The sequence below is a fragment of the Boleophthalmus pectinirostris genome, unplaced genomic scaffold (assembly GCF_026225935.1).
Source record: "Boleophthalmus pectinirostris isolate CB_2022bp ecotype Guang Dong unplaced genomic scaffold, ASM2622593v1 HiC_scaffold_9, whole genome shotgun sequence".
In the NCBI taxonomy this organism is placed as follows: Eukaryota; Metazoa; Chordata; class Actinopteri; order Gobiiformes; family Gobiidae; genus Boleophthalmus; species Boleophthalmus pectinirostris.
The window spans coordinates 20,473,765-20,491,951 of NW_026571541.1; the positions used below are offsets into that span (position 1 = coordinate 20,473,765).

Consider the following 18,187-nt stretch of genomic DNA (forward strand, 5'->3'; position numbering starts at 1 on the left):
AGCTCACAAGAGTAAATTATGTAATACAGTACCTTTAAATTGCATTACATTTGCCCATACTCATTAGCTCATACTCATCATTATTTTTGATGAATCAGACCTGGGCAAAGTAAAACCCTGGAAATGCTCTATGAACCAGAGGTAACATCTTAAACTGCATCTTTTGAATTCAGCATTTTTGTACAACAAAAACTTCAATAAATTACAAAGTAGTCTTCTTGAGTTGCAGAGAGTCTGGGTTGCTTTTATTAGGCCCACGCTGACACAGAGGCACTGCTCATGTGAGGTGCAGGTGAGGTGCAATAGCCCAAATCTTTCTCTCTCTGGTTTGTTAGTTTCTTCTGATTTGTGTTTGGCTGCCTGTCACCAAACTCCATTCCCTGAAATCACATCACTATAATGGTCTAATCAGCACTTAACGAGCCATGTTACATAAAATCGATGCCCCTTTCCATTTGAGAATGCAGAATATTTGGAGGAGGTCTTGGTGATAGGGGCAGAGCTGCTGTCGATAAGGTGCTGTAGTCATCAGTAGGCAGTCCTCCAAGCTCACTGATCCTCTGGAGACCCTGGCTTTTACAGCGAAATCCTTTGTTTTGCTGACTAATCATGTATTGATTTTGACAAGTCCAAATAAGGTTGTTAGGGCACTGTCAACATCTTCTGCACCTGTAAAAGCTTTATGGGGTGTCTCTGAAGGCAACATGAATTCCTCTATACACCTCTAACTTTTTGGTCAAACACACATCACATTGTCTTTGCATAACATACACTGATGCCAAAGATCACATAGATCTTCACAGTGCCAGTCAGATTTTGTGATATATAAATAGTTTCATTAGATATTAATTGATTAGTAAAATGGGCAAGCATGTGGGTGTGAATATGTTTAGGGCAGGGCAAATTATAGTGGTTTGAGCTATCCATAGAAAGAAAAGTGCTGAACTAGACAACAGGTGCATACATGAAGTGAAGACTGAGGTCTGAGACGCATCTGAAGCTCAAATCACTTGAAACTTCAGTCTGACAAAAGACTGTATAGGAAATGCAACGGGTGGTCATAATGTTTTGCCTAGCGAGGAAGAGAATATATGCATTTGTCTCTTCAGAGTGCTATAAACATGTTAAACCTTTGAAAGGTGTTATTTCAACTGAGTAAAGAAGACGTTTAGTTATTCATTGGTCATGCATTTAGCTCTGAACTATGTGGTGCCAATGAGCGGCAGCAGGTTCTTTGCATTATTCTTGATAAAACTGCAGAAAGAACACAACAATCCCAGCTTGTTTCCATTTCAGTAGACCTTGGAGCTGCAAATGAATAATATATCGCTAGCAACTCTAGAGGTAAATGAATAAATCTGGCTTTCAGTAGGTGGGAATTTGCTAAAAGCAGAGCTAGATGTCATGGAGCAACAGCACTACCCTGTGGAGAATTGAGGTACTATAAATACGAGGACTAACGTCAAATCACATCTCGAGTCGGTCTCTCTGTATTTAAGCATGCCTCCAAACTGAAAATGGAGCTGGAGTTTTTAACAATGGTGTGTTATACGCACGGCAAATGCTGGTTGTCCACATCATTAAAGTAAGTGCATGTGCAGAATGGCTCAATGCAGAAGCCTGGAGATAATTAATATCAATGACCCCGCTGCCTTTTCAAATGCATCATGCCAGGCCTAATGATCGCGTGTCATAAGCCGCCGTAGGTGCAGACTTAAGCGCCGTGTTTGCTGCCAGAAACGGGCCAGGGGCTCCAGAGCTGACAGGCGAGACCAGGTGAGTAATTGTCGATGGCATCTTATTACATCGCCGGCCTGATCTGATTTACTCGAGCAGCAAATCGTGGGAATAGACCCGGTGTTGTCGCGGGCTTTGAATTAACGAGGTTTACGCACAAATGGACCCGGCCCTGACGGCACATACATTTCCAAAGATTAAAGAGGATTTCCAACTTCTTGTTTCTCACAATAGAGTTACCCCATGTGTTAGTGGTTTTGTTTAAAATATAGGATAACACGGCCATATTTCTTTTGCTTACTGACTTATTGCTTATTGGAGGCTGCTGTTTAAATCTATTTTAGTGGTGAGTCCTGATAGGATCATTGGTCACTCTGCTATTGCATACTTGTAATATGTATTAAAGCACGTGAACAGTATTTGCTATTACGAAGTACTAGCACATTACCCACAACACATTTGGTGGACTAGAATAATAAATATAGGCTAGTATACACGCTAAAAACAATTGGAATTTTTCTACAAAGCCTTTGAAATTCCTAAAAATATAAAACAATATCAAATAATAATCAATAATAGTAGAGTTTTCTTTGGTTAAAATGTTTACAACATGAACAGTTTAATTTATAACAACTACATCTCCCAGAATCATCTAAAACCTGATTGGGTAGAATTTTAGTCACGTGATCAAAGTTAACCAATCGTGATAGACTCAAACAGGAAGCGTAGCTTTCAGCCAAGTGACAGCCAACTTGAATGTCAGGACTTGCACAAACCTATGAAATACTCGTGATTTTGATCTAATATGCCCCTTTTCTCATTGTAGTTTATTGTAGCAGACGGTATCTTTTTCGGTATGTTTCGTGCTGCAATTAAAACGCTTTCTGTTGGATCGCGTTGCTCTCTTTCCCCAGGGCTGTCTGAAATTCGGCATTATTGCAGGAAGACACCAATTAAAGTACAAGTATCTGAAGCTTTATCTGGTGTAGCACTTGGAGATGTTACTATCCAGGTAATTTAACTTTGAACACTTGCTATTTGCTTTGGTTTTGGCAACCTATTTTGTAATTTTTAAGTTTTATTAACCCAGTGGCTCCACATCTTAGGCTACAGTACAGCTGGTAGCATTGGATGTCATAGTTTTATCTGTGCAATTGTTAAGCCTTCCTTATCTGTAACTATAGATCTAGAGTTCATTTTGCTGTATATTTTGTGAATAGGGATGGGTCCGCTCAGTCAGATCTCAGAAAGAAAACCTCTTTTTCCATGTGAATGATGGGAGCTCATTGCAGTCTCTGCAGATAGTTGCCCCGTCTGATCTAAGCAACCCGTAAGAAAGCCTGCATTATATCAGATTATTCACCTGTAATATACTATTGACCAATAATGTGCTTTCTCTATTAGGTTGTTAACTTTAGGCAGTGCTGTTGAAGTCAGGGGAGTCCTAAAGAAAAGTCCACTCCCAAAACAACCTTTTGAGGTAGAAGCTGAAGACATTCAGATTGTTGGAGAGTGTAACTCTGTGGTAAAGAACACAAGATGTAATTGATGATCAGCCAAAATATACAAAATTTTATCTTAAAACTTGAATGCTCCTATTTATTTCAGGAGTTTCCCTTCAAAATCAAAAAGAGGCATAGTCCAGAGTATGTTCGCCAGTTTCCACATCTGCGATGTAGAACTAATTCCTTTAGCTCCTTATTGCGGATAAGAAGTGAAGCTACTGCAGCTATACACTCTTATTTCAAGGTGAGGCTCACAGCTCCATGTCAAAAATATTTAATTGCTTGACTATGTATAACTTCCGCTTTCAGGAACATGGGTTTGTACAGATCCACACTCCAGTGATCACATCTAATGACTGTGAAGGAGCCGGGGAGCTCTTCCAAGTTGAAGTGAGCAATCAAACTTGGCATTCATACGTGTCTCCTGCCTCTTTTCCCAATAGATCGAGAGCGGCTGCTGATTTGATTCTTTTAAATGTAATGTAATAAACATACTCTACTTTAAAAGGCATTTTGCATTGTTAATTTGCAGGCAACATGTCCACAGGATTCAGAAGATCACAAATTCTTTTCTGTGCCAGCCTATCTCACTGTGTCTGGTCAGCTTCACTTAGAAGTTATGTCAGGGTAAAAAAAATAAGCTTTTTTGTATCAGATATTACTTTTTGAATGTTTTGAAATGTGGCGTTATTACACCTTTCTGTTTCTCTAGAGCATTTTCTAGAGTTTACACTTTTGGCCCAACATTTCGTGCTGAAAACTCTCAGAGCAGACGTCACTTGGCTGAGTTTTACATGGTGGAGGCTGAGATCTCATTCACACAGTCTGTCGAGGATCTGACTAAGGTACATAATTCCTAATCCATTATTTTAATGTTTTGTTTTTTTTTTGTTTTGTTTTTTTTAAATCAAGGTTTATTTCACAAATAATTCAAAACAATGTTAGCGTGTCAATACTCAGCACTATAATTGTATGTAGACATAAGACACGAAGAGGATAAAAGCACATATCTTATGCACTTCAATTTGTGTTTGTACTTTCAAAGTGAAAAAGAAAAGTTTGCAATATATTATATAATATTAATTATTCTGATTTGCATATTCTTTAGGAGTGTTATTTGTTTGCAACTCTCCAGCTATGTGACTTAAAAGTAGCCCTAGTCCACAGTTACAGCAGAGCTTTAATCATTAAACTGTCCCTGGTTTAGGTCATGGAGGACATGTTCAGATCAGCCACAGAGCAGGTCTGGGCTCAGTGTGCAGAAGATGTGGATGTATTTTACAAACATGTGACTCCAGGACACAGGGTAAGACCTCAAGGACATTATTTAACCATGCCACACTTGTTCACTATTGTATTTCACAGTACTATTCATTTCTCACATTTGTTCTTATGCTTTTAAAGGAAACTGTAGAGGCTATGCTTAACAGAAAGTTTACAATGTAAGTATAAAACAACAACATGGATTACTCTTAATACATACAAAATACAAATGAATTCTATATATTTTCCAGTATTTCATATAGTGATGCTATAGACATCTTGCAGCGCAGCTCAGAGGATTTTGTATTCCCTACAGATGTAAGTTTAAGTATATTTATATATTTGTACCTGTGACTATTTCAGTCACCTGTACTTTTTTGTACAGTGGGGCTCCGACCTTCAAACTGAACATGAAAAGTACCTGGTAAAACATTGTGGCAACCTACCCATCTTTGTCACTGATTATCCCTATGACATAAAGCCATTTTATGCAAGGGACAACCAGGATCATCCTCAGCATACAGTAAGCCAGAGTTAAATTTACAGAGTGAGTTATTTATTTCCTTAGGCCCTAGTTTGTGAAGCCAGTAGTCCAGTTCATTTGCACAGAGAGGTGGTTTTGACTACATGTTGTGTGCAGGCAGCTGCAGTGGATCTGCTGGTGCCAGGAGTTGGGGAGCTCTGCGGTGGCTCCCTCCGAGAGGAGAGGCTCGATTTGCTCACAACGCGGCTGGAGGCGTAAGGCTCTTCCTGAGCTGCATGATTAATAAGAGATAACCTACTGTTTAATGTAGTACTTCTCAACACTAAAATACACTAAATCATCATTCAAAATATGTCCCAGTAATGAAACATATGTTGCATACTTACTATATAACACTAAACCACTGACTTTGCCTTTTTAATATGACAGTTTTTGTATATGTTATATAATAATATAATATTTGTATATTTCCAATTTTTCCATTTTAGAGCCGGATTGGAGGAAACTTACAGCTGGTAAATGAAATGCAAATCATTCATTTTCATACTACACACATACATATACACACAAAGTATAATGATTCTCTGGTTTTCTGAACAGGTATCTTGATTTAAGGCGTTTTGGCTCTGTTCCTCATGGTGGCTTTGGAATGGGGTTTGAAAGATATCTGCAATGCATCCTGGGAATTGACAACATCAAAGATGTGATTCCTTTCCCTAGATTTTCACAATCTTGTCTTCTGTAACAATTGAATAAATGTATTATTATTTCTTTTATTGAATGGCGATATATTATAGTAGTGCAATGTAGGCTACAGTATCTATTTGTTCTGATTCAGCACAATTGATAGCGGTACTTCAAACTTCCACCAGGTGGTGTAGTTTCTTGGGCTGCTATTGTAAACTAATACCAAATAACGCGCATTTCATTGTTAACAACCAAGTTTGCAACTTGGTTGGCTATTGAAAATAAACTTTAATTTAAGGGTTGGCTTATTTCAATAAGAATGCCAAGTTGCTCGAATGTGGATATGACCTGCATTTCTATAAACCGTAAAAAACCTACAGACTCCGCATTTATGTCTGTACTTCAAATTATCAAATATAAATAAATGTCCTTTAGGCCCACATGAAACACCAATATTTTGGCTTGGCGTGTAATAAGGTTATTGGTAACTTATTCTCCCATCATTTGGTCCCGGTGCAGTCCATCCCTCTGCGCTTGGTGGGCGTGGTAAGAGTTGGGAAAACAAACTGCAGACACCCTATGCTACTTCCTCGCCCCGCATCAGTTGAGTTCCTTAGCGGGTCCTTGCCAGCTGCCCGTGCGTAAAAAGACGTGACTTCCAGCGTATCTACCGCTGTATTGGAATAGCGCGGCTTGTTGCGCACTGCACCGCCGGACTCACCACTTCTCCGAGTACCACTGCCCTACTCCGCTTCTATCAAATGGGGGGAATGCTCTACTGCCGGACCAGAGAGATGCCGATAAGTCCTTGAACGATCACTCCTGGATTGGAGTCGCAATGTATTAGCGAAGCACGGCAGTATATGAGAACAGCAAGGAACACTGGCAATTATGAGCGGAGGAGAGATCATCTTCCAGGGCTGGCTCCGAAAGTCACCACCCGAGAAGAAACTCAGGAGATATGTAAGTGCTTTGAGTCACTCTGCATCCTATTTCATATGTTAGCATCTTTCACTTTCAGAGACTGGAGATCTGAAGTTCTGTCAAAGCAGGTGCAACCTACAGTGCCAGGTGGACATCCATTGACTGTTGTTATAGTTATTCAAATCTTGAGTAATTGTTTGTGACTTTTATGAGGGCCACCCACTTCGCTTCTGTGACAGTATGGGTGTGTTGCAAATACTTCACAACTGTCAATGATTTTGCCTAAACAACTCCAGGGTACACACGTTGTTAAGCAACGTTAGCCTTATCTGATCATTTGGGGGCAGTTGTTGATGTCATGGATAATTTTCATTATGGCAAAACCGGCTTATGTCCCAACAATTGTATTAATAATAACTTTGAACAGCATGAGTACATTTTACTAAACCATATGAACTAAAGCCTCAGTCTGGCTGGGTGCTGGGCAGGAGAATAGCCCCAAATCAGATAATAGGATTTATGAAGGCTTATAGAACCATGAGACAATCTCCTATAAATACAGCTGTCCTGTGTTTATGTATGGTGTTGCATTACTAGGCTGCTCCATGTTCCTACTAGCTGACTTTGCCATGATGTCATCACGCCGTTTCATCTGGAAATCCATCCTCGTATGTGTCCAAATGCCCCCACCCCCATGCTGTCCTCCCCCTGTCATTTCCTCATTGTCTTCCACTTAAAGCTGCCCGGTGTTTACACAGAGACCACCGCGGTCAGTGTGGATCAGCAGCTGGGAGAGGGAAAGAGGACGAGGGAAAAACTTGCTTGGTTCATAACAGCGCTGTGTAAACAACAAGAGAAAAAGCTCTCACAAGACCTAATGGGGCTAACATAATGGTCTTCCCCAGGCTACAAAGTGAACAGGGTGAGTCTCACCCTGCCTGTCTCCATTGGCACTGAAACCTAAAAACAACTAGACCCACTTTTGAGGCAGACACAAGTGTCATGAGACGTGTCCGCAGCAGACAGTCTGTGGATGCCATAATCGGCTCCTCTGGAATTCCTTCCACTTAAAGTCAGGCTTCAGACAATCACTGCATTAACTCACTATGGCTGTCATCTGATGTTGTTGATGTCCCATAGACAACAGTCAGACACTACTCACATACTACAACTCCCTGAGGTGTGGATTGCAATTGCCACAGATCCTAAATGGGAAGCGAATCATTCTTATCTTTAAATATTTATTTGGTAAGGAGTATCCTGCCTTTACAAGCTCAAGAGATGGTTTGGATCATTTACTGTCAGATTAATAAACACACTGGCTAGTACTTCATTAACATATTTGTCTACTACATCTTTGGTGCTAGTAGTAGTACTAATAGTAGTAGTAGTAATTGACCTTAAGAATTACTAAAAATGACTGCATTCCTATTTCACCTCTCTATCCCCATTGAGCACATTTATATTAAGCAGCTGTTCACTCATGTATACATTAGAATACACAAACACCTGAAGACTAGTTGAGTGCCTTGCCCAAGGGCAACTGATAGCTGATCTTATGATTTGTGGGTCAACGCTCTACCAACTGAACAACTGCCTCCCTGCTTTTACGTTTGCCATTATCCAAATAGTATTGGTCTTGTTTTGCATTTACATTAACAGTTATTCTCCATGAAGAGGAAACTTAGTTCATTTTGCATGTATAATGATGGAGTGCAACCAGCCTCTAACAGTACTCCTCCAGTCCTCCCTGAGCCAGTCACAGCCTGTGTTTGTTAATCAGTATACACTTGAAATGATTGGTCTTCACAGGAAAAGTCTCCCATGACCTTTCTGTAAATGTGCCACTCACAAATGCAGTTGAAACTCAAATGGAGCTTTAGGAAAAAATCTGAAGAACCACAGTAAAAGCTGGTATGCAAATCATATGCAAACACAGTGGCCAGTGGCATAACAGGAGGCAATAGCTTTATATTCGGTTACAAGCTTGGCTTGTCTTGGTAAATGTTTTATAATTCCTTACAAATGTGAGTCTCCACTGTGAGACACTCTTTATCCAGGGACTTATACAGGGATATAGTTTTTGGTTTGTTTACCCAATATTCTTTACATGTCAAATGATGCATATTTCAAAACAATGTGAACACAATTGACCAATCTGGCCTCCTATGTTTATTCAGATTTGATGATTTTTCAGGAGCCCATGCATGGTCTTTGGGCTAATCATAATGCAGCTTTGAAATTGATGGCAGTTATTATTGTATTATATATGTGGGTCCAGGGAGGATATATTTTGGTCAGGTCATGTTTAACCTGGTTAAATAAAGGCTAAATGAAAATAAATATATTAAAGGGTAACAATTTATTCTAGGAAAAGTACTCAAAGCACCATTACTCACACACTTGTCAATCCTTGTATTTAAACTAATCCTTTTGTTAACCATTATGTAATATTAACCCCAATTGCAGAAAAAAAGTTCTCAGAGCATATTTTTGAAATGCAATTATATAACTTAAACACAAAACAAAGTTTATTTCCATATCTGTAGATAAACTTCTCTAACCCTAATTTGTATATAGGATGTATTAGCTGTTACCTCTTTGTTTACAAAACATCTTATAGTAATCCTCTAATGAATCACTCGTATTGTTATACATACAGTATTTGCAGTCCTGCAGTGACTCATAGTATATTCTGTGTCACAATGTAAACAGTGTGCTCCTGCTGCAGGTGAGCCAGGGGAAGCGCTGGTTGGTAGGGTCCTCCCAAACGTCCTTTGCTGACATTACAAACATGTCTGTTCATTCACACATTCCTCACTGATCATATCGCCACAGTGATAGCAGCACATACTCTATAGTGCCAGGACTTTACCATTGTATCTTGTGGGACAGTAAACAGGGGACAGGGGGACACAGGGGGAACGTGGTTAGTGTCCTGCTGTCAACTGCTAGACTCTCTGTTGTTTTGAACAGCTTTGGGAAGTTCTTGCCCTCAGAGGTCAACTCCAAGCTCCGCCCAGTTCCTGCTTTGACAGACAGCGCTCACACAGACTTTTCCTTGTTCATCTCTATCTGTGGGTGCTCATGGATGAGAGTAACCATGTAGTTATAGGAAAACTGTTAATTGTCTTTTTTAGATGTTTGTGGAATTTTGTGAATTACAAAATTAATGAAGGCAAGATGACTGACAAATTTCACTGGCAAGAATTCACATTGAATATGCATTTATTGTTTTCACTGATATAACTTTTCAGCAATATTTCCACATCTAATATTCTAGATAAAAATTACTTTTAGATACCTTGGCTTTTTTTACATGGAGAAAAAGCATGGAAAAGCAAGTACCGGTACATGTAATTGTTGCATCTTTATAGTTATTCATTTACTTTAAGTCTTTCAGCACTTATAAGCATCTGCCTAAAATAACAGATTTGCTATTATTCCTTTTGTTATTTTGGTCTTGTTGTATAATGTGTCTACAAAGGGCACGGAATGTGGTTCATGTCTGGGCTATATATAGAAAATATAATTTTGCTGTGCCAGAAAAAGCAATTTCTAAAACTGTCAACGTGAGTCTCTGTTTAGAATTACTACACAACAAAGTTACTCCAGTTCATGCTTTTCTAATTAAAGCATAACATTGCATGCATCACAACCATGACATCTTAAAATTCAGGGCATATAGTAGATTATAACGGGACTATTTTTACCTCAGTGATTGGATCCAACCAAGTAGTCAGATGCAGCATCAGGCTGTGAGCTACAGCTTACATGTCATATGACAGTCATTAGATTGGGCCAGAGAACTAAATGGGCTTTACAGTCATGGTGTTTAGTCTTTGTGAATGATCTGTGGTCACACACTGGCAGCACAAAAAACACTAAAGACTAAAAGTAATAGATTTGATACACTGCTGTTCAAATCTCATAAAACGTAGCTATGATGTAAAACCCAATGCAATATGATATAAGTAGTTAGAGAATATAAACGTAAAGGTGCACCATTCAACTTTTCTAGTCCGGGCTTGCCACCTGCTTCTTTCCATTTCAGGCAAAACAATAACATTACAGTGCAGGCAAGCTGGTGGCACTGTGTCTGACACCAGTATTGTTGACATTAGTTAATCTGATTTACAGCATTTGACCCACACCCAAAAGACCAGCAGCTCTATATGAGGAGCCCCCCATCTTATTTAGCAGCCTTTTACCTGCAGTTTGTGAAGGGTGGAGAATACAGATGCACCGAGCCAGCTTTTTTTGTCTGATACCATTTCTGATACTATGGATTTAAGTATCTGCTGATACCTACTTTCAAACCAATACCAGTGCAGACTAAAAACTGCATTTATTTCCTTAAGACAAATATAAAATAAGACAAAAGTGAGCCAGATGTGTTTAGCTGTTATTTATCCCTCAAGTAATCACAGAACAGCTTTGCATAAACAGAAATTCAAACACTATGAGTTTTTCCAACTATGACCAGTAAACATTCTTCATCATCATACATCAATTTATATGTCAACCAGGATATCAGCTGAACCGATATTTGGAAGCCGATATTTGATCCATCATGTTTTTCATTATCTGTGCCAATATCTGATACCAATATGACTACTATTTCCTACTACAAACTCAAGTAGTTCAATTGGTGAATTTACTGTAAATAGGAAATTTTGATAGTTTAAGGTGCCATACTGATTATTTGTCAGAGGACTTCTGAAGATAACAGTTCATGTTAAGTGATAAGGCACTTCCTATTTTTCGAGAAAATTTGTACTTTGAGTCATATTCTTAAAACTCAAGAAAACATTGAAACTGGTATTTGAATTAAACTTAACATTAATGTGCTCACAAAAAGAAACGTGTTATTGAATCGCAAGAGTTGGATGACATGTCTGCATAATGATGAGTCACTTCATTGGTAGGAATTGTTGTTTCCTATAACTGTACCACTAAACCACTAGATACTAAAAATAAATACTGACAAATACTATATCATGAGATGAAAGTATAAGAGGTTTTGTGACACATCAGTAGAAGTGGTGCAGTCTCAAACATTTTAGTAATATTTCATTTTAGCTTTAAAGGGGGTGTAGAGTCTGTTTTTAGGAGATGGCATTGAACTTATTTATCTCCATGTAATTTCTGAAATAATAATACAAGTGATTAGCAAATAAATCCAAGGCAAGGTAGTGTTTAATGTCAAAGTGTGGAATATTCCAGGCATAGAAATGGTATTTCTGGCGGCGGGTCCTCCATCAGAAAAGTTACATAGTGCAGAACAGTACATGTTCTGTCGCTGCCGCTACTGCTGTTAATCTCACAAATGCTACTACTACCAAGTCTACTACTAATGCGTATTTGCATTCCTTACTGCTTGTTGATTGTCACATGTAATTGCTCAGTACACAGTAATTCCACCTTAACGTCTACCTAACTCATAATATTAATATCTGATGTCACTCCAACGAGCAGGGACATGTCATTGTGCGCTTCAGTCAGCACACTCTGTTCCACTGGCTGATGTCAGCCTTACATGACCTTATTCTGAATCATTTTATACTTTCATACTTTCAACTTAATCTTTCTGAAGTACACCGTAAAAACACATATATAATACTAACTATTGTAAAAGAGATACCAATCATGTTATGTTATTGTTGTTCAGAATTGGATATCATTTATTGTATTATAACATGACATATTGAGCTATGCAAACCTTTTTTACTGCAATGTTGGCCTACCCATCAAGTAAGGAATGGAAATTTAAACTAGCAATTAATTACTGCAATATAGTTTTATAGTGTTGTAATCAATAACAACCCTAAAAGTATTCATATTTGCCACTGCTGGATCGACATCATACATTTTGAGGCAACCGGTCTGATAGCACTCCCTCGCAGTGAGCTGAGCCTGAGCGGAGCAGATGGCACAGACAGGAAGTTCCTGACACAAAGAGTTCTGATTAAACATAATGTCCCCCGTTAGTCAAACTGTCAGGCCCGACTCAAGCTAAATACGCGTTGCCTTTCACTCAAATTACTCATTTTCTTAACACTACAAATGAAGGTGTTTTATATGCACCCCAAGGCTCCATGCATTTATAGGTGCTTCTAATTTCCCACACCGTTGCCTCAGTGAATCAGGTGAATGTAGGGGACAAATGCAGCATCTCATATCATTAACCACTGCTGAACTGCATCTCATTTACAACTGCACTGTCAGGGCTTTTTATACGCTCTCAGTTCATTTCTGTATTACCACTATAGCATGAAATTGGGCATTTTGTCCTAGTGGTTGGTTTATGAGGACTGGTAGAGATATGGGTGTGTCAAGGGTCTATAGTCACATGTTTCATTTCATTTTAGAGCAACACTGCATAACCTCTGGGAATGGCTCCAGGGAGAACCAAATGAAACAAACATGATTTTATTTTAATCTATCTTTGTTATGTGGTGGGTCATACTAACAACATTTACTTAATATTAGCCTAAAATTATTGAATATCTTTATGAATTTGCTATAAATAATCTGGACAGTAAACTGTAAATTGTGAGAATGCACTGAGCTAAGTTTTGGTATTGGTCTATGTTACAAAGGAGAGCCCTGTGCAGTGTCAAGGTCTAGTATTGTTTTAAGTCTACCCTACTATAAACACACTTTGTTCAAGTTGTGAAAAAGACAAGAAGGAATAAATAATAACATTTTATTGTGACAGGAATGCTCACTTGTTTCTTCAAAGTCCGGCACATTTTATAGAATATTTTTAGCTATTTTTTGAATGATTAAAACAGGTCCTTCCACCCATTTCCTCAGCATGTACAGAGATAGATAAAATATTAACTATTTTAGCAGAGGGGCCATACCAAATCTTGTGGGTTTGGTTGAAAAAGCACAAATTAGCTGTTAGAAGTTTTGGCCTTTCACAAAATATTGCATTTGCATATATTACAAGCTTTTTCACATCGCCCCAGCTGGTCTTTGTTGTAATTTATTCATTGCAAAGCGACCCTTAATGGTGTAAATGTGCAAAATATTCTTTCTTCTACTCCTCAACAACTTCAGAGAGAGTTAGATGTTTTCTGTAAATAGGATGTGGGCTGAAAGTGTTACCAAATTAATTTAAATGACAATAATGTTAGCTATTATTTGCCACCAGCCAGCAGGGGAACAATCCACACTTATTATGTAAACTTCTGGTGGTCTCATTGTATTCACTGGGAATACAGTCTCATATAGTCTCAATATATTTTGTGCACTGAAAATAAATGTGACTACAATGACTGTTAAATTGCAAACATGATAGCCTGTGGAGGATCTGACACCTGCCTGTCTCCATGGAGATGTTCCTCTGCCTGAAAATTTTCCCTGTATGGCATTATGAGAGAATTATGAGACAAGCACTTAGTTGACCCCTCATGTGAAATGTTACACAGTGCACCTTTAAGACTGAAGAGGGGAAACTACTTGCAGTAAACTTACCCAAACAGATGGAGTACTTTGAAAAGCCTCACTGTGGAATGTTTTTTTTTCATATTTTTATAAATTTTATAGCAGTGCTGTGACTCTTTTGACCTAGAAATGAAGTGGTTGACTTTAGAGAGGCCTATAACTCTATTGTGTTGCTGTCACTCAGATCAAACAGGACCCTGAGCGCCTCAGGCTTTAGTCTCTGACTGTTCAGCTTCTGCCACCAAATGCGACCTTTACAAAAGCTGCTAAAAGATGAGAAAACGTGCTCAGGAAAGCTGCTTACATGTCATACAGTGGCCCAATACTGGCATTGTTTGTTCAGCTGTCTGCCGTTGTTGCTCATATACACTCCTGCCTCCTTCTCTATGACTTAAATGGGAGTGCATGTAAACACAACTGTTCTATTTCAATTCCAATAACATACGCACAGGACTCTTTTAAAAACATGTTGACTGATAGCATGGTGTTGACACAGTCTACTACTAAGCACACAGTGAGGACCTCAGGCACACCTTAATGTTAATGATTTCGTCTCTCTCCTTTTACCTCAAAAAAAAAAAAAAACACTGGCTATTTCAGAGCATCCCGTCCAACGACAGTTGTTCCATTTGAGTAAAGAAAAGGTTTTTGTAGGATTTGTTTTGCCACAGTATCATTGTTTTGTGTATTGCCAAAAATAGTGCCAAACATTTTTCACATTCACAAGGAAACAAAAAGATCCGACACAAGAAACTAGTACAGGTTGTATTTGTAGAAGCAAACAGACGGAGACAATTGTTTGGCTTCCTATTGATCTAAAACAAATGGAGATGCATGTCTGCGTCTGAACACACAAATATTATTGTTGGACTTGCAACAATTTTAGATTTATTTTCAGTTTAACCTTATTTATCTCTCAGGAAGAAATCAATTGTTTTGTTTCCAAAAATTGATCCTGAAATATAGTTCGTCCAGCATAGACAGATGGGGAGTCTTATGGCCTTAGGGAAAAGAGGTATTGGATGGCTACAGGCTGATATCTGCTGTTGATAAGGCAAAACATACACATTATAGTAACTTGTAGACGTTATTCCTATGTTGTTGAAATTAACTGTTGTCATTTCAGGTCACATGTAAACATATTTGTGATATTTTTGGAATAGCTATCAAATACCAACCTTAAAGTCTATTAAGCCACATTAAGCTATCTAACAGAAATTAAGATATTTACTGTTATATATAACCGTGTTAAAAATAAATCCATACTTGGCAGGTATCGAAAGGTTATAACCACAGGAGTCACAAGTCACTTTTGCATTTAGTACAAACGAGATAATAGCAACCCTTATGTTCATGCTAATTTGCAGATTATGTCTGTAAGTAGGGCCTTAGAAAATGTGTACTCAAGTTGTAATTTCTTTTAGGGCTTCCAACATTTTAACATAGCCATTCTTTCTCACTTTCATTCACTATGATTTTTGAATCACCCATATACACCCATATACCCTTGACTGTGAATGGTGGGAGAAAGTCTGAATACATAGAGAACCAATTCTTCCAGTTGATTTCTTACTCTACTGTAAAAATTGTGATTTGGCCTGGCCCATTGGTCTTCTACACAGTCCATTTAGTAATGAGGCCGATGCGTTTTCTCTTGTCCCAGTGGCTCGGTGGTGGAGCAGAAGAGGCGGGTGGAGCAGTGCTGTAGAGCTGGGAACACTGTCCCACTGTAGACACTGATGGATGGGCTCAGACAGACCCCTCTCGGACATGCGCTAGCTCACTGCTCTACTCCAGAGAAACAAGTTGCTCATAGTTTGTGTGGGATGAATGTGAATCCTCCCTTAAGATTTTCTGTAACAAATTTGTATGTTCAGTAAATAAAATATAGTAAAATGGGCATTAAGTATCATATGTGTCGTATGTGCATAATTAATAATGTAGGTGAATTGAAATAGAAGTAGAAGGAGAAGTAGAAGGAGATGCACACACTGTAGTAGCAGAGGTGAAATAACGTTTGTACTTACTGAACTTTAGTACTTGAGGATGTAATTTGCACAGTATTGAGAATTTGCAGTTGTGTAAATAGAAAGACAGTGGAAAATGGTGTTTCTATTATTAGCCTGACAGATCTTATGAAATGTGTTAAGTTTTATTTCTGGGATGAGAGTCTTGTGCTAATGTGCTGCCTCCAACTGAAGGATGCCAGGAATAACCAGCTGGGTCATGCTGACCTCTTCAACTCGGCACACTGCCAGCTCTCAATTAAGCAATGTTCCCTGTGTCCAGAAAAGGACATCATATTTAAATGGAGAGGGCAGGAGTAATGGCTCCAAACCACAGCTCTATCTGTAGACAGGAGTGCTCTGTGCATCTGTCAGACTCTTAAGGCAAGCTCTCATCTCAGCCTTCCTAAGGCTTTTCAATAAGGAAGGAAACTGCAAACACTCTCACTATTAACTTTTGCTTTGACTGTTTTCTCACACCGTCTCACCATGATACTATCACTAATGTAAGACACTCAACCACACAACCTCTCCACTGGTAAATATTCTTGTCACTAAGAAGATTATATTGTTTTAACTATGGAATACTAAATACTGGCTTTTTCTGCTGTGGGTTCCATCTGATATTAAAGTTGCATAGCCCATAGTGGATCAATTTGACAGAAAACAAAATGAAATCATTACATAATGTGCTTGCTTGCCTCAAGAGTATTATAGCTTCACACAACGATAAGATTACAATCTACACTTCTGGGAAAACTCTGTTAGCCTATTAGATATACGGACAATTCTTAGGGGGATTCAGTTTGCTTCGACTTTTCTATATGATACTGCTTCCACACAAAACATTTGAGTACGCAAATTGCTAATATAGTCATTTTTCTAGCTTTATATGTCACCCTGGCCCAACCTTTTGGGTAACTTCTGTGTAACTTTTCTGGTGGTGGTGGGAAAGTGTTGTTGCTTTGCCTGGAATGTTCCATAGAGTGGCATGCAGCTTATCTGTTATGTATTTATTTAATCAATCTAAACCTATTACCTATTATCTAATGCTCAAAAATATCTTGACAAAACATGCAGTCTTACTGAGTAACTGAAGTTACTACTAATTCTGTGGAATCTTCCAAGTAAAGTTATAAACAGCATACAAACATTTGGGGGCCACTCCATCAGAAAAGTTACCTAAAACATGTTGCCTCCATGTTTGTTGTTTTCATGAAACTGTAAAATAGTGCTACTGCTGAGAAACATTTGTTTTTGCAGTCTAATATCATCTGTTAGTTTAGCATCTACTTTTTTACTGCTTGTGAATCTTCGTGTGATTGTAAAAGTGTCCAAACAGTACCCAATTCCCAAATCACAGTAGCTATATTTATATTTATCATACTGATGTAAAATAATGACCATCAGATGTACAATGCAGCAGTACAGGCTTTGAACTTTCCTGAGCTGTCCTGTCTGGCCCTTTCAGACACATAGGGAACACATAGGGAACACATTTGTTGCGGTGTGTCTGCTGCCTGCTGTGTTTGGGGGGTAGAGCTTTAGCCTTGCAGCTCTGTTTGTGTTGATGGAGAGACCGAGGCCTGCAGGATCCTATGTGTCAGCAGCCTGCATGTGAGACAGCGACTGGCGGAAGTGCATCGCTGGCACATGGCCAACCTCTCTCTCCTCTGTCCCCACTCACTCGCCCACTCATTCCCCTCGTCCCCTTCCTGGTCTATCTTCCTCTTTTGTCTCCCAGCACAAAGAACGCACAGTCCCTTTAAGTTGTCCACTGGGAAGAACGTATGGCGTCGGCATAATCAAGCCACTGTTCGAGATGCATGCTAATAATTCAGCTGTTGAATGACATCACCAGTTTCCTATTTCACACCATGCCATTAGCAACAATTAATTATAGTTAACAATTTAGCAATGTATGAAACTGCACTTCCTCTGTTTAAAGTTCAGCTTTGACTGAACAAAAATTATGTCAGTTCAACAAAAACGAGGCCATAATTGGGCAAATCAGATAGGCCTACGTCTATTTACAACTCAGAACCTAAACAACATAAAACTATCCCCATAGACACCACTACCATAGTTGCTTTGAACACATACAGTTATACACTATTCTCTCAGCT

General features: G+C 38.8%; 2 protein-coding genes and 1 long non-coding RNA gene across 7 annotated transcripts in view; 2 read left to right on the plus strand and 1 right to left on the minus strand.

The window, feature by feature from the left end:
• Positions 1 to 18,187, minus strand: part of LOC129407213 (uncharacterized) — a 36,787-nt gene that overhangs the window by 16,422 nt on the left and 2,178 nt on the right. The window contains exon 3 of one of the 2 annotated variants that reach the window (XR_008631453.1): positions 12,918 to 15,909. The exons of the other annotated variant lie outside the window; for it this stretch is intronic. This is a non-coding gene — a long non-coding RNA (uncharacterized LOC129407213). Of the gene's footprint in view, positions 1 to 12,917; positions 15,910 to 18,187 lie in introns of those variants that run through there. 2 annotated transcript variants of the gene reach the window in all.
• nars2 (asparaginyl-tRNA synthetase 2, mitochondrial) lies at positions 2,455 to 5,765 on the plus strand. 3 transcript variants are annotated; one of them, XM_020928664.2, is made up of 14 exons: positions 2,455 to 2,749; positions 2,958 to 3,067; positions 3,142 to 3,262; positions 3,346 to 3,486; positions 3,552 to 3,632; positions 3,775 to 3,869; positions 3,955 to 4,087; positions 4,450 to 4,548; positions 4,647 to 4,684; positions 4,757 to 4,823; positions 4,891 to 5,028; positions 5,146 to 5,243; positions 5,478 to 5,504; positions 5,590 to 5,765. In XM_020928664.2, exons 1-14 carry the CDS (start codon positions 2,594 to 2,596, stop codon positions 5,732 to 5,734), a joined length of 1,449 nt encoding a protein of 482 aa, XP_020784323.1. In that variant the 5' UTR covers positions 2,455 to 2,593; the 3' UTR covers positions 5,735 to 5,765. The 3 variants fall into 3 exon arrangements, 2 of the variants coding, with proteins under 2 accessions (XP_020784323.1, XP_055003700.1); XR_008631452.1 differs by lacking the exon at positions 5,590 to 5,765 and having other exon boundaries at positions 4,891 to 5,052; positions 5,478 to 5,494; XM_055147725.1 differs by lacking the exons at positions 5,478 to 5,504; positions 5,590 to 5,765 and having other exon boundaries at positions 4,891 to 5,052; positions 5,146 to 5,250.
• gab2 (GRB2-associated binding protein 2) overlaps positions 6,246 to 18,187 on the plus strand; it is a 30,329-nt gene continuing 18,387 nt past the window's right edge. Inside the window, exon 1 of one of the 2 annotated variants that reach the window (XM_055147723.1) lies at positions 6,246 to 6,639. In XM_055147723.1, coding sequence (XP_055003698.1) covers positions 6,568 to 6,639 — 72 coding nt within the window. In that variant the 5' untranslated portion in view covers positions 6,246 to 6,567. The remainder of the gene's footprint in view (positions 6,640 to 18,187) is intronic. The other variant, XM_055147722.1, reaches the window with a different exon arrangement.